Raw genomic sequence first — 16,132 nt, 5'->3', positions numbered from 1 at the left:
TAGGCACCTCCCTCCTCCATGTCACCAGCTTGTCTATCGGCATTCTCTTCAGCAATGACAGCCATTAACACTAACCCCACACTAATTCCGATCTCGTTCGGAAAGCATACTGACCGAATCGGTTCAGGAACGCTTTCCATATGACTCGCATTGGGTAGTCTGAACGATACATACATGTGCACCCTGATATGATTCGGTCGGGCTCCTATTGACTTCAATGGGAGCCTGTGCTCTGACCGTGAACACTGACTCCCATTGAAGAAAGGGGTGGGTGGGGAAAACCTTGCACCCTATGGTGGGCACCGCATGGTGCCTGCCACACTGTGCATGGTTGGAAAGGGGGGACCCATGGGTACCCTCACAGGCCAATTCCAATTGCCCTGGGTAAAGCGGAGCCTGCTACGGGTCCCCAAAGACTGATTCCGGTAGCCATTAGAAAGACTGTCCGAATCGGTCATCTCACTTGCTCCTACAGAAACCAAGTCAATAGAGCTGTATGAATCTGCGCCAGAAAGGCTCGCCCTGTCCGAATGCCTTTCGGAACTGATTCAATCAGCTTCAACGGTTCCCAGGCATCGCAATTGGTAATTCGGAACAGGAAACAAGTCAATCTGAAACAAGGGCTCCAGATCAGATTCCGCAAACCCGAATCCAATTCGGAGCCCTACCGACCGACATTGGAATCGACCCCAAAGAGTTTCTCTCAGCATTTGTCTTCTAAATGAACCTGACACATATCCGTCAATAACTTTTAGATGCTTAGCTTCTTCATCATTAAATTAATTGAACTTACAATGTCTGATGAGTGTGCTGAGTCTCTTCACAAATTCATCAATGGTTTCAACACCTTTCTGGGGTTATTGGTTGACGATGTATCATTCATAATCAACATTTGCATTGGATTAAACTTGATATTCAACACTTCTTTAATCTGACAACATGTGACTTCTTCATCAGTTCGCTGCATTTTTTTTTCTTGTTTTACACCATCAAAGCCAGATTGTTGAGATACTTGATAATCTTTCTGCTATCAGTCTCTTCAAGTGTATCAATGGAATCATCAAATGTCTCTATCTAAGCAGTCCATCTGTCGCCAATATTCAGCTTTTTGGTGATATCGAATGGTGGTGGTGGTTTCAGGAAAGCTGCAGCGTTGTAGCCAGTTATCGAAGTGGCTGACATTGATGATGAAGCTTCTTCGGTTCCCTCAGCTGCTCATTTTAAAACTGATCATGTGAGCCATCTCTGAGGCCTTGTTACACACTGGCCTCAAGACCATGCTTGATTACTATTGAAAAGATGGCCTCTGCCTTTGCATTCATCAAAAAAGCAACATTTCACCATTCCAAAGATATCAGAGACTGTGATGATTGTTGTGCACTTGTCAAACAAAACCACTACGCTTGGTCTTGGTTGCGGCACCTGACACTGAGTTCATACTGGCTCACTTTACTCAGCTTCTGGTGTGTAAATAACTGCTTTATCCTTTGGCTGTTCTTTGCACGCTCTTTGTCTTCACCACTTTCTAATTGTAACATTATCTTGCAGTATATATGATTATCAATAGCTGCTCTTTGAAAACCTGGTTTTATCTGCCTTTAAGCGTTATCACTCCAAATGACTTGTGATGGTATTTTGCATAACAGCGTAGTACCTTTATGTACTGTTTGACCAGCAGGTACTTGGTCACCAATATGTAGAATTCTTGGCAATGTTTTGTCGTTTTCAGGTTCTGTACAGAGGCTGGAGTTGCACTTTGACTCTACATGCATTAAGCATCTGTTTTGTACTTCAACTGCAATGCACAAGCAGTTTGCTTGGACCGTGGCAAACTCTCTGGGAGAGCACCTTCAAACTTTTGGTTACTTATCCCATCCTCTTAACCAGTTGTAGTGTGCTCCACAGCCTGGGTACCCTCCAATGACTATACCACACACGGAGTTTAATATTGTACCTCTTTATTCGTCCATGTGTAACTGCAAACTCAACATTTTAAACTAGCCTTCATTGCATTCTGCTTTAACAAATATGTCACAGTTCTACAGAGTCAATCCGGAGCCAAAATGGTTCCATCATTTCTAACTCGCAAGACACTACAATCAATACCATGATAAATTTGTATATTTGGACTGCTACCAAATATCATGGATATTGTCTTGGCAAGATTTTGAGACCAATTGGACAGATAAAGTGAAAACCATAGGGGTGCCACAATACATGTCCCTTTTATTCCATTCTATCTGGGATCTATTCTGTGTGTTCATTTGTGATACCCATCAGTACTCTGATCAGTTATCCAAATGCAACTCTTTTAATGATCGTAATAAAAAGATGAGGAATGCCCCAGCCAGCCACTCAATTGGAACCATAATGTTACATGATCTACCGGATGGAACAAAGAAAATAGATTGATAAAACAACATGACATTATCTTTTTTTGTGGACATCACATACTTTCCTTTGATAATGTTTAGAGCTAATACATTGTCTACAGATGATTTAGTTGGACCAAACCCATATTGCTCAAAAGGTAACAATTCTCCTTCATGCACCCAATTTGTTAATGCTTCAAGCAATAATTAGTTAATAGCTTTTGGGGTTTGCTCTTTCACTTCAAATCAGTTTCTTTGTGTGTGTGTAGTAGGATCATCATCAGGACAAGGGGGTGTTGCCTGAGAAAGATGCCTGCTGAACTGAGGAATAAAAAGAAAGGAAGAAGAAAGTCAGGGGGCAAGGGAGGAGGGAAAAGGGGAGGGAAAAACTGTAGAGCATAGGTGTATAAACCAAATTAATTGCGATAAAGATGCAAGTGACTATGGAGCAGGAAAAAAAGGGGGACGTCAAAAAACGTCTGGTGGGTGGGAGATCAGAAAGTGGCCAAGCACACCCACCCAAGGCCCCACCCTTCTCACACTTTTCTACGGTGCTTCTGCTGTACTCATGTAAGCTTCCAAGAAGCACTTTGCACTGTCAGCAGTAAGGGAAGGCTGTTTCTCTAAATTTCATGTACAGGAGTTGAAAATGTTTGCAACTAGTCTGCATCAGGGGTGGGCACAGATCAGAATCTGTCACAGCCCACCCACCCATGCACCATCCTCCTGACACAGTCCCCTTGAGCTTCTGCAGTGAAACGGCCTTTACAACGTGGGCGGAGCCACGCATGCCATCTCCGCGCAAGCGTAACAACGCTTGCCTGAACCATGCATCTGCCTGAACCATGCATACGCATCGTTAAGGCAGATAGCAGTCTAGTGTCAGGATGGGCGGGGAAAGGAGCAGGAAGTGTCGGAACAAGAAGCTCTGGACAGGTAAGTGGGGCTGGGACTGGGTTGGGGGGTAATTTTTAGGGGTGGGTCGGTTTTAGGGCCCAGGGCAGGGAAGTTGTTGAAGTCTTTTATTGGGGGGGGCATGGTTTTAGACCTCGGGCGCGGTGCCAGGGTTGTTTTCAGCGCCGTGTGGGGTACGTTTTAGGGCTAAGGGTGGGGGGCGGGCATTGGGGCAGTTTTTGTCAGGGGCATGATTTTAGGCCTCCGGGTGGGCGAAGGGGAGGGGGTAGTTTTACAGGCAGGGCCGGGTTCGTTCTAGGGCTCAGGGCAGGCAGCGTTGTAGGGGACTAGGATTTTAGGGCTTAAGGCGGGGAGGGGGGGTCAGTGTAGTGGTAGTTTACCACACATATCCATTTAGTAAACATGCCTTTACATCGAAATCTGTAGTAATGGCATACGTGGTAAAGCCATGTGTGGTAAAGGAATGCGTGGTTAAGATGTATTCATTGTTGGGACCACGTTGTAGAGGCACATGTGGTTCAGCCATGCGTGCTTCTGTCATGCAACTTCTCCTGTGATGTTTTTATTCAGTTTCTTCAAAGCACAGGGAGAAATCAGAGATATGAGAAGTTGTTTTCTCCAAAGTGCTTGAGTGAGAGTTAAAACATGCACACTTTTCTCATATGTGCCATCTTCAAACAGTCCTGCTTTAAATTCAACACCACTTATCCATATAGGACTTACAGTTTCGTGAAAAATACTGTTCAGGTCACACTTTTTTAATTCTCTTTAAGTCTGTATGTCTCAAATTGCCCGATCTCCCTTCTTTATTTCTCTCTCAATTCCCTTTTCTTGTTTCTTTTTAATTCAATTTAACTGTATTTGAAAGTATTGTCAAAATATGTCTCTTTTATTTATGTCTCCTATGTCCCTCCTTTTTTCTCACCGAGACCCTACCATTTTCCAACTTTCTTGTTCTTGTTGGAAGGTTAGCCAGAGCAGTTGCAATCTCCTTCAGTCTCTACTGAATGTCTCTCTCTGCCTTCTAGACATATGTCCTATAAATGTTCTTTCTTTTCTCAGGTACTTTCAAGAGCATCCTCTATCTCGGGCAGACATTGTTTGTATACCATAAGAGAGCAGAGCGTCTTGGGCCAAGGACAGCTAATTCCGTGTATCCAAGGAGGAAGCCATTCTCAATTCCAAGAGAGTAATTTCTTTCTATCATTATTGTACTGTCTAAGTAGTCTATCTGGTATTTCATGATTTCATTGTATTTCAAAATTTCTATTGAGAATTGTGCAGGACAAGATATGTGTCTGCTGATCTGTAAGGTCTGTGTTACCTAAAGCTAATTATAATGTCTTAACTTGTAAGATCTCCTCAACCTATCTGATAGTTCTACTGTCTTCAACATAAGGTTGGAGGAATTAAAGGTAACTTTACATTTTCTTAACCTGCCTTAACCAAATAAATAGTCTTTCATCATGAGAATCTACTTGGAAGGAGTGTAATGGCAAAATGAAAGGAAATAAAGGAAAGATATTGTTTTAACAATCTATAGCTGTTTAGGGAGAATGCAAAGAGAAACTTCTGCAACAACAACGTGAAGGTTTGAGTTTCCATGGCACATCCTCAAAGTATTTTAATATTTCATGTGTGCAAATTCAGAACAACCTTTTAAAACTATGGGCCTGATTTTGAGTGAGTTTGGCAGACAAGCTACTCCATTGCAAATGTGATGGATATCCTGTCCACCTTATAACAAGTACATTATATCCTTGTAATAAGGTGGAGTGGATATCTTTCATGTTTGTGACAAAGTACCCACCTGCCAAAATCCAAGACATTATGGGGTGTATTTACAAGCCCTTTGTGGCACCGGAGCTTCACTTTTTCTGACGGTGGTGCAGGTTGCCGGTCCATATTTACACGGCCACACAAAGCCAACCTGAGTGGCCTTGTAAATATGGCCTCCTTTCACAGATTACTCAGTCTGAAAGGGGCGTTCCATAGGTGTTGCTGTGAGTGTTCCCAAGCAACACGCAAAAATTCTGATACAGTCCCAGATTTAAAAAGTTTTGTAAACCTGGTAATGCGTCAGATTCCAATGCCTACTGAGGGAAGGCCTAAAAGTGGCACAACAAGGAGAAATACCTTTATTTCTCCTCGTTTTTTAACTCTTTCCATGTGTGCTGCATTCTGTATCACACATAGAAGGCCAAATATGCCTTCAATGATTGTTTTTCTGAAGGATATGTCCCTTCCTGAAAAAAAAAGAAAAATCCCTACAACGCGGGCACCCTTGCACATTGGTGCAAGATTGCCTATGTTGGCGCAAAGCAGCCTATTGTGCGCCAGCAAAGAGGTAAGCGCAAGGATGCGTCATTATCTTCTAAATATGCCCGTGTCTTTTAACATAAACTGCTGTAAAAATGCACAATCCATACCACATTTTTCAAATCTCTGTTGGCAGTGATCGCCAATAGAACCCTAGGGAGGGAAAACTTGTAGCGTGCTTTCTTCTCCCACTAAAATTCATTTAAGATATTCATACTCCACCACTTTCATTTTTCTCCACCTGCCACCACTCAATATTCAGTGTCAGATGGAAAACTCAACAATTGGATATAAGAATTGATAAAGGAAAAAAGAATTAGTGGGACGCTCAGCAAAAATTATTTTAGTACGAAGATGCTGAGATGCAGTTCTGTCCATAGCTACAGTCAGAAGAAGCTGATGCCAGATGTCTTTCAAGTACAAAGCATTTGCAGAGGAAATATGATCCATTATTGGAAGACTGTATCCATTTTCAATACAACTTATGATTAATATTTCGTTTTCCCACCAACAATTGTGCCCCTTCTATTGGCCTGTTGTAAGTAGAAGTTGTCAAGGACTGGTGGTTACAGGTACAAGAAGAAGAATTTGTGCCTTTTGCAGAAATGCTGCTGCTGAAACTTTGCAGCATAGGCGACACTCCTTGGAACAGAGAGAGAATAAGTGTGGATCTATGAACCTTGGCTAGTTCTTAGGAAAAATAATTGCAGCGAAAACATAATAGGCTCAAGTCCGTACTACTGAAGATACATAACATTGCCATCAATTTACACACAATGAACGATCACGAATTATATTTTTCTGAACACATTATTATTTTAGTTTTAGTAAGTGAGGCTCTGTAAACGTGTGTGTGCATGCCTACTGAACTTTATGGCCATTAGTACCATGGAGCATCATTTCGGCCTGCGATAACTCTGATGCGGTTCTTAATGGGAGTTTCCCCTGCATCAGGATTTCCATGTCAGAAGGAAAACTGGAAAAAAAACTGTGGTATGACCTGAATATTGCATCAGAGAAAAGCTGGGGAATCGTATGGCTGTAAAATGAAATTAAAATCAGAAATTTCTGTGGGAGTTACGGCTGAAAACGACGATGTCCACGATCATTCCCAATTTCTCAGGGTACAAACTGGAATACACACTCCTGAGGAATAGATCATTCTGGGTGTAGGGATACTGCACCGGTATTCCTACACCTACAATTGGTGGTCTCATCCATCTAGTCATTCGGCTCTTACTTATTCAGAAGGTAAGCTATTAAGTCATGCAAGTCACCTATGCTGGCAAAAGCATGGTCATCCACAAGTCAATGTTTAGACAATTTGGTTAAGCCCATGACCACTCTACCTGTGATATGGTTATTGAGATCAGATAATTGATTAAAGATTATACCGAGATACATGAATCCTCATTCAACTTTTCTACCTATGATAATTGCTATGATACATATTACGATGCTGGGATCTGTAAACGATTATTTTTTTCTCAGCTAAGATATGGTTCAAGTTGCAGGACAAGACATCCAATGTGAATCTGAGAAATGATTGCAGATTATTCAGTGAACATGACTCCTCATTCGAAATTTCTAACATTGATGATTGTTATGGAACACACTGCAGGGTGGCATCTGTAAAACTTGTTTTTTTATGAAGTTTTTTATTTTTTCATCTTTGATAGGATTCCATATATAGCACAAGACAGCCAATGTAAACCTGAGAACTTTGTTATTTGCACTCAAAACTGCTCTCTCAAAACACAGTTGAAGATTTCTTATTAATTGTTTTATAGAACCAGTTGATTCGGTGTTTCTCTTTCCTTTAGGTATAATGAACATTTGCTCCAAACAAGAGGAAATTCTGGAAAAGGAGAAGAACATGGTCAGCAAGGAGAGGCAAATGACAAAGATCTTACCAAGTACAAAAAGTTAACTTCATGGATCAAGTTATCTTACAGATTAAAGGGGTTTCACCTACCTGTTGTCCTCCTCAACTGGGGGTAATGGTGATCCCCCACACCCAATGCAATTTTAACCGGTCAGCATATCAGTATCATAGTGTGCTTGGGGAACTACAAAATGGGATGGACACAATGGGTCCGATTCACTATCAATTCATAGACATTATTCCCCTCTTGGAAAAGGTGACAATTAAAAGGTCTTGGGTAAATCATGCATTAATTATAAAGTTTGAATGAATTGTGTAGTGTATTCTTTGTGCTCGTATAGTAGGCAATTCAATTTCACAATGAGAACTGCAAATTTGCACTTAGATCACAATAATCAACTTTCAATGGTAGAGTCAGGGAAACCTTCAGAGTAATGTTACGCAAATAAGCCAATGTCCTTCCCTGTAAAACCTTTATGATATTGACAAACATTAGTGTGTGTGCTTCCCCACCTTGATTTGTGCATCTAATTTTCACTCGAATGGGATGTGTGCAAGTGCTGTTTGTTGTGCAAGATGGTTTAGCCATCAAACTACTTACCACCGTAGGACTCACTTATCACTTTAAGGAAAGGTCTCTTGTTCAGCAAAGAATATTCACAGCAGAGACAAAAATGCAGGAACAAGTATTCTCCTAATGTTAATCATACAGGACCTTTTTATGAGAGGCTTGCATCACATTTGCACCACGCAACATGGTACATGGGTGACGCAAACCTTTAAGTAATCTGGAGTTACGGAGCGTAATGCAAAACACTTCTTTGCATTACTCTGCCCAGGGTAGGCGTTCCATGGGAGTTGCATGGGTGTCCTTGTGCAACTCCCATGGATATTTTTTTTTTGTCCTCATTTTCGCCCTTGGTGATCAACTAGGAGCATGTGGAAACGATCTTACTGTCTCAGATATACTGGAAGGAGCTCCGGGGGGTACAGCTCTAATTGCTCCACAGTAAGTAGTATCGTAGTCCAACAAAGCCACATTGAAATAACCATATGGGACACATGCTGCGTTCATATACCCATCGTGTTGGAATATATTGGGTATAGTCAAGCGGAAAAAGAAGAGGATGCCAAGCAGCGTAATCATTGGACCTTGGGGAAAAAGAAAAAAAAACAACAAAAAAAAACAACAACAAAAAACCCCAAGATCAACCATAGCTCTTTACCAATTTAGCAGACTCCAGAATTTTCTCTTGCTTTGATTTCCTGGTCTTAAAAGGTCCATCTTTGATGTTTGTAGAACTGACCTTTGCCAATCCAGCAAGATTGGAGGTGATGGATCTTTCCATTTTTTACATATTTCCCTCCTTGCCAACAATATGCAGAAGAAACGTAGATTTTTTGCTGGACCATAAAACTCTGGAGAAATTCCAAAAATAACAAGAGCAGGTGTCAAAGTTAGTGGAGATCCCAAAGAGGTGGATATTGAACTCGAGACAGAGTCCCAGAATGATGTTAGCAGTGGGCATTCCAAGAACATGTGTAAGTCCGAGGCCTCTGCCAGACCACATTTAGGGCATAAAACCTGCGTGTTGTCTGTAAACTTTGACAGGCGTTGGGGCGAATAGTAGGCCCTATGTAATGTGAACAGATGATTTCGGCGTAACCACGATGGTTTTACTATGTTCCACATGGTTTTAAATGATTCATGCCACATATTCTTAACACTAATACCAGTCATATGTATAGACCATAACTGATCTGGTAATAGGAACTCACCCTCTGCTTCATCTAGTAACATGTTATACCATAATGAGACTTCTTTCTGAAATGGGAGTCTATCCGTTAGTAGTGACACTAATGTGCTATCACCTCCTATCTGAAATCTACCTTTAACACGGGACCTTGCATTTGCCCAACCTTGGATTTGGAGATATTTGAACCTAGAAAACCTAGGCCCCACTTTTGTACTTAAAATCTCCCATGGTAGTAAACTTCCTTCAACAAAGATGTCCCCCCAAATTATCAAGCCCGCCTCACGTAATGGTGTTGCAAGACTATCCAGAAGCCAGCTTGGAGAGCCAGGAGAGTTCCAAAGTGGGGCTTTAGCAGAATAATAGTAAATTTTAAGGGTACATCTAAGTTTAGTCCACGTTCTACATGCATCCCTAAGCACCTTTAGTTTTATTTTCTTAAAAAACTTGGAGTCCCCAAATGTAAACAAAAATTCATGGTCAGCCACTTTTTCTCCTCTAAGTAATGCAGCGAACATGTGTCCACAGGCCAAGTTTATAGGGGATTTTAACAGCATCCTGACATGGGACATTTGAAAAGCCCACCCATAAAGTTGCACATCAGGAGCAGCCAAACCTCCCTTCTCTCTACGACGCCTGATCTTCTTCCATGAGATTCTTGGGTTATGGTTATTCCAAATAAAAGAACGTATATCACCTTGTAGTTTGGTTATCATTTTGGAATAAAAAAAAAGGGGAATGGTATTAAATAAAAATGTGATCTTAGGTAAGATCGTCATTTTCACTAGATTAGATCTACCCAATAAAGATAGCGGTAGGTTGGACCATGATTTCATTTGCCTGCGACATTCTTTAGATATAAGCGAAAAATTTGCTGGAGCAATCTCGTCTATGTTCTTGTATATATTCAAACCCAAGTATCGAAGGACTAAACTTATCTGGGCTCCCGCTACAGGCACAGGGTCATTCCAGACCATAATGTCTGTCTTGGCTGCATTAACCTCATATTCTGATACTGCTCCAAACTCTTTAGCCAACGTAATTAGTGTTGGAAAAGCTGATCTTAACTTGGATGTAAAAATGAGAAGGTCATCCGCATATAAAGCGACCTTCCTCTCCCACCCTTCAAACACAAAAGACTTGATATTACTATTGTCTCGAATTTTTTGTGCAAAAGGTTCTATATAAAGATCAAATAGGAGGGGGGAGAGGGGGCATCCTTGTCGGGTTCCCAGAGTGATATTAAAAGGGTCCGATAGTTCACCATTAACAAGTAAAGATGCTGATGGGTTCTTACACAAGAGTTTGATTGTGCGTCTAAATTTGCTACCTAAATTAAATTTTTCCAGTACCTCTGATAGATAAACCCAATTAACTCTATCAAATGCCTTAGTGGCATCCAAGGTCATTACAGCTAGAGGAAGTGATGTCACCGTCGCCATATCAATAGCACCTATAAGGTCATATGTCAGTTCATATAACTGACGCCCCCTTACAAATCCCTTTTGATCTGTGTGCAAGATGTTTGTTGCAGCTGCACCCAACCTATTCGCAAGTACAGAAGTAAAGATTTTGTAGTCTGTATTTAGAATGGAAATTGGTCTATAAGACCCACAGTTCAGCGCTGATTTGCCTGGTTTTAATATCAATGTAATTGATGCACTATCCCATGATTTAGGGGGGGGCATCCCTTCAAGGAGGATTTTATTGAAAAGCTCAGTCAAAAAAGGAATTATGACTGAAGATAGGACTTTATAAATTTCAGATGGCAAACCATCAGGGCCTGATGCTTTACCCTTTTTACTACTGGCCACAACTCGCTTACCTTCCTCTTGTGAGATCGGGTCATCTAGTTTATTGCTTTGTTCTGATGTCAGAGCGGGGAGAGAAACTTCCGCTAGCCAATCTTCAACCTGCTTTGGCTCCACCTGAATATCCTCACAATAGATGTTACTAAAAAAGTCACGGAGTGTTCTCCTAATATCCACATCAGTAGAAACTGTGATGCCGCCAGTCATGATAGAGTTAATGTTATTACGGACTAGCTCGGTCTTTGATTTCCATGCGAGCAATTTACTGGCACCTTCGCCATATTCGAAGTGTGCCAGTTTGCTGGCTTCCCATCTCTCTTGAACCCTAGTATTTAATATCGAGCTTAATTCTCCTTTCAAGATGGTCATTTTATTCTGCTTTTCCTGAGCCGTAGGAGAGCTGGGATCAGAGCGTCTTGTTATATCTGCTTGAAGATTAGCTAACTCTGATTCCGATGAGTTTACTGCTTCTCTATAGATTTTGTTCTTATAGGATACTTTGTTCTTTATCTGGCCCCTTAAGAATGCCTTAAGTGCATCCCATATAACGTCTGGAGAGGCTGATCTTATATTATCATCCAGAAAAAACTGGACCACAATCTTAAGGGCGTCAATGATATTAGATGATGACAGTAGTGAGCGGTCAAACGACCAATTGCTTGATCGCTTCCTTGGAAATCCTTCCAGGTCTAAGAGAATTGCTCAATAACAAAAGGAGCTTAGAGGGAATATTACGGGTATTAATGGGAAAAGCCCTCCACTCATCAAATGCAATCCAAAAGATTCCCAAAACCCGGGACTGGTGTTAGAAATTGTCTAGCAGGCATGCGACTTTAATCTACCAAAATTCTCAGGAAGTAGAATTTGGAAAGACACCCAGTATTATTTCTACATTTAAGGTGTTAATTGTCTCTAATGCCTTACCGTCCTAAAACAGACATTCTAGTCTGACGTTACCGCTAATTGTGGGGGGTTCATAAATTTTCAACTCGGTGCAACCCAAAAAGGTGTCAGCCCTGTTTAGGACCATACATAGAACCACACATATACCAAAATAAAAAGTGAAGAAAAAGTGTGGCGGAGAGGAAGGCACCTCACGGGCGGACACCCTCGGGGCTATCTGGTCAGATATTTACCAGAAACTTGGCCCCTTTCTCATCATAGGCGGCCTTCCTATTCCAGAAATTTGGTGAATAGGTGAAAGGAAGAGAAAAAGGAGAGAAGGTGCATGTTAAGGAGATTAAGAGCGTGACTCCTTGAACAAACAAAACAGAGTGAAGAATAAAATCAACAACCACACCACTCGTACTGCTTTTATTTAATGAATCGGGTGTGCGAAGTTGAAATAAAAAGGAGGGTAGCTTAAAATTGCATACCACTACCTGTGACCAACATGTTTCACTGCCCAAAAACCTTTATGGCAGATTCATCAGGGTCAATACTCTGTTACTGCACCCTCTTCCAACATCTTTTAGACAGGAAGCCTTATTCAGCTCTACTCCCTCATACCAGCTGAAACAAGGAACGGCAATCCGCCGGACAGTCGGTTGTCACATCAACCGTATAGACGCGGAACATGGGCGTTATATCATCCCAGAACCTGGGACGGTAAGGCATTAGAGACAATTAACACCTTAAATGTAGAAATAATACTGGGTGTCTTTCCAAATTCTACTTCCTGAGAATTTTGGTAGATTAAAGTCGCATGCCTGCTAGACAATTTCTAACACCAGTCCCGGGTTTTGGGAATCTTTTGGATTGCTAAGAGAATTGCTGCATGATCTGAAAGATGAAAGGGTAAATGGGATACTGATTTAACCTGGTGCACTAAAGACTGACTGATCAGGATAAAATCGATACGAGATTGGTGATGAAACCTGTAATTCCGAAAAGTGACTCCTCTTTGTAGACCATGCATTGTTCTCCAGATATCATTATAACCTAGCTGCTTCATATTGTCCTGCAAGTATGCCCTTGTTTTGGACAAGACTTTGGCTCTGTTGGATGGAGATGTATCCATTACAGGATCTAGAACTATATTAAAGTCTCCTGCTAGGATAACTGGATCAGGGTATGAATATAGATGTGAAAACAGAACTTTCAGTGCCGATGGGTCATCCTGATTAGGACCATAGTATCCTGTAATAGTTATTGGAGCACCATATATTATGGCTGACACTATTGCCCATCGTCCTCATGGGTCTACAAGTTTCGAGATCAGTCTTGCTTTAATAGACTTTCTAAATAGGATTGCTACACCTCTAGTGTGTGTTGTTTGTGTCGTGTTTATACAGGCATCAATCCATCTATTTCTCTTAACCAATATCTGTATTTCTGGATCGGTCAAATGTGTCTCCTGAAGTACCATGATCTGTGCGGTTGAATCTTGAAGATATTGCATGATGTTATTTTTCCTGGGGCAAGTCCGTAAACCATTGGTATTCCAGGAGAGAATAGATAGTTTACTCATAATTACTCATTAATATAGTAATTCCATTTCTTCAATCCTACCGCTCCCCCCCAAAAAAGAGGCTCTGTAGTCCATATACCCCTACTAGAGACAGTTATAGCTAAGACAGCTCTTGCCAGTGACCATGTTAAACAAAAAACCAAAATACTGCGAAAAAAAGAACTCCCATGGATATTGATACATCTCCAGATTTACAAGATCTTGTAACCCTGGAGATGCGTTAAACATTTACACATTCCAAGGAGAGGCGTAGCGAAGAGAAATATCTATATGTCTCCATGTTTATTCCTTTTTCTATGTGAGCTGCATTCTGCACACATAGAAAGACGAATATGCCTCCCAGGATTGGTTTTGTGCAGGAAGGTGCCCTTCTTGCGCAAAAACAATCCTCCATGCAACCCAGGCCCCTTTGCACCATGGTGCAAGGGTGCCCGTGTTGGCGCTAGGCTTCCAAAAGGGCGACAGTGCAAAGGAAAGGACAGGAATGTGCTGTACTGTCTTAAATACGGTGCATTCCTGCCCTTTGCCTGTCACGCAGTGCAGCACAGTAAGGTGACTTATTATGTTCCACAGCAGGACTTTCCCTTTATAAATGAGGCCGTCAGTACGTTCATTATAGGTTATGAAAATAGCCACAAATCAGTCAAACGTTACTATCATACATCATACATTCTCCATTTTTAGATGAAACTTGTCCACGAAGAAACTATCCAAGATATACCCCAGGCCACATGTGGAGTGCCTCAAATGTGGTTGGAAACATTCAAAAAGTACCATGAGCTCCATCAATAGTGGTATGAGGCGATTAAAAGTAATTGCTGAAATTCTCAGGAAAAATGTCAAGGTGCGTGAACATTTACAAAAAATACCAGCCTTGAGAAGTCTGGATGTAAGTTAGCAATTTATCTAATATATCTGGAAAGACTGGTATCTGTAAGAGATGGAAGGAAGCCCAGGTGCCTACAAGCTCTGAAATACCTCTCTGTGGGGTTTTAGAGTTGCTAATCTTGTTAGAGGGCTCTAGTTAGAATTTGAAGGCAAGTGGATGCTTTTGCCAGAATGACGCAGTACCCTGTCCTTCAAACTCCCAGCAGTGCCAGACTGGCCGTAGTGGGCACTGGGCATTTCCCTATAGCTGCAATATCGGCCCCCTGTAACAAAAGCAGCTGCACAGTGTTTTCCATCTCCAACCCCTCTCCCCCACACATACACAGCAGGCCCGACTCAATTGCCAGGGCCGGTTTGCATTCCCAGTCTGGCCCAGACTCCCGGTCTGTCCACTTAGTTTTAAGGCAGATGGACCACCAGGTTTATGGCGAGAGTAAAATGTACTTTTTCAGCGTAAACCTTCCACCGAAGGCCCATAGATGGAAACCCATCTGACCATCCACACAAGAGTGGATGGTGAATATTATTTTTTTTACTGTCTGTCACTGCAAGAAATATAATGGCAGTGAGGAAGAGTCAAAACAAAAGAGCGACCCTCACACCATGGAAGAAAAACTCTCAAGGTTCAGGAGCCATTAGTTTTTCCTTATCCAAAAACGAACTCCAGGTTTGGGAGTTTGTTTTTGGATAGGAAAAATCTATCAAAAGTTTGGTGTAAGAGTCTGTTTCCACTGATAGAAGCAATCCAAACTTTTGAAATGCTTTATATTAACTGCCCTGACACCAGTTCTTACAAGCAGCATACAGTTCCCTACACTGCCTAAAGTGAACTTTAAATTTGGGGGGTGGAGTAAAGGCAGGGTGGTAGAGGTAAAGTCCTTAACCACCCTGACTGACTTTACTCCATCCGCGAAACTCTAAATCGGGTCCGTAATGCCAGTCAGTCAAATTCACTTTATTCGGTTAATTAAAACCATAAAAGTAAACTATAAAAATACATAATGCTGCCATTCATATTTGGCTCCCATTGTTTCACTATTTTCAGCAGCTGTGAGTCTCATGAATAGACATGTCGAATGGGTGAGCACCTATTGTAGGCCACTAAAGGCCGCGCTGTCTAGAGTGCTATCTACAAAACAAAACAGCCGTCTCCGTTGAAACGTAAGCCTGTTACAGGTGACTAGTTGGTACATTTTCACTTGGAGAATATAAAAGATAAAATATAAAAATATACCATTCATCAATGCATAGAAAAGTGACTTTTTTAACTAAGGCAGATACCAGAATTGAATTATATTATAATTGCATATTTATAAAATTCATTCAATTATTCCAGCAGAGGTCTCTTGATGCGATGGGTTTCATGTGTGTGAATTCATAACCAGCCTTAATCCACGCTAACATGCAAATTTAGGATCTTTGCACCAAAGACTCTCTTTTTAGCGGTCTCTGTCCTCTGCATTCTGCATCCCCTTGTGTTCTTCTGCACCCCTGACAGGGCCTTACCTGCTCGACAGCCAAGCTCGCCAGCTGCAGATCTTTCTTATTCTATGCCGCATCCCATATTGTTGCGATTTTAGCCATAGGTTTGATGTTCCTTGCTGCATGGATACCCTGTGGCACCAGACAGGCAATACACATCTGTATATGTGTCCCTAGCCCCACCCTTGGTCAGCATGGCCTAAGTACAGTTGCTGTTACCCTGCACCCTGGTTCTG

The 16,132-nt window shown here is 41.6% G+C and overlaps 1 protein-coding gene across 2 annotated transcripts in view; it reads right to left on the bottom strand.

The window, feature by feature from the left end:
• Positions 1-7,260: 7,260 nt before the first annotated feature.
• LOC147705789 (bactericidal permeability-increasing protein-like) overlaps positions 7,261-16,132 on the bottom strand; it is a 408,685-nt gene continuing 399,813 nt past the window's right edge. Inside the window, exon 14 of one of the 2 annotated variants that reach the window (XM_086932245.1) lies at positions 7,261-7,464. In XM_086932245.1, coding sequence (XP_086788371.1) covers positions 7,426-7,464 — 39 coding nt within the window. In that variant the 3' untranslated portion in view covers positions 7,261-7,425. The remainder of the gene's footprint in view (positions 7,465-16,132) is intronic. The other variant, XM_086932244.1, reaches the window with a different exon arrangement.

This window comes from Lissotriton vulgaris, chromosome 7, assembly GCF_964263255.1.
Source record: "Lissotriton vulgaris chromosome 7, aLisVul1.2, whole genome shotgun sequence".
Lineage (NCBI taxonomy): Eukaryota > Metazoa > Chordata > Amphibia > Caudata > Salamandridae > Lissotriton > Lissotriton vulgaris.
Note: the sequence above shows the minus strand (reverse complement) of the source record. Positions and strands in the feature narration are given on the sequence as shown.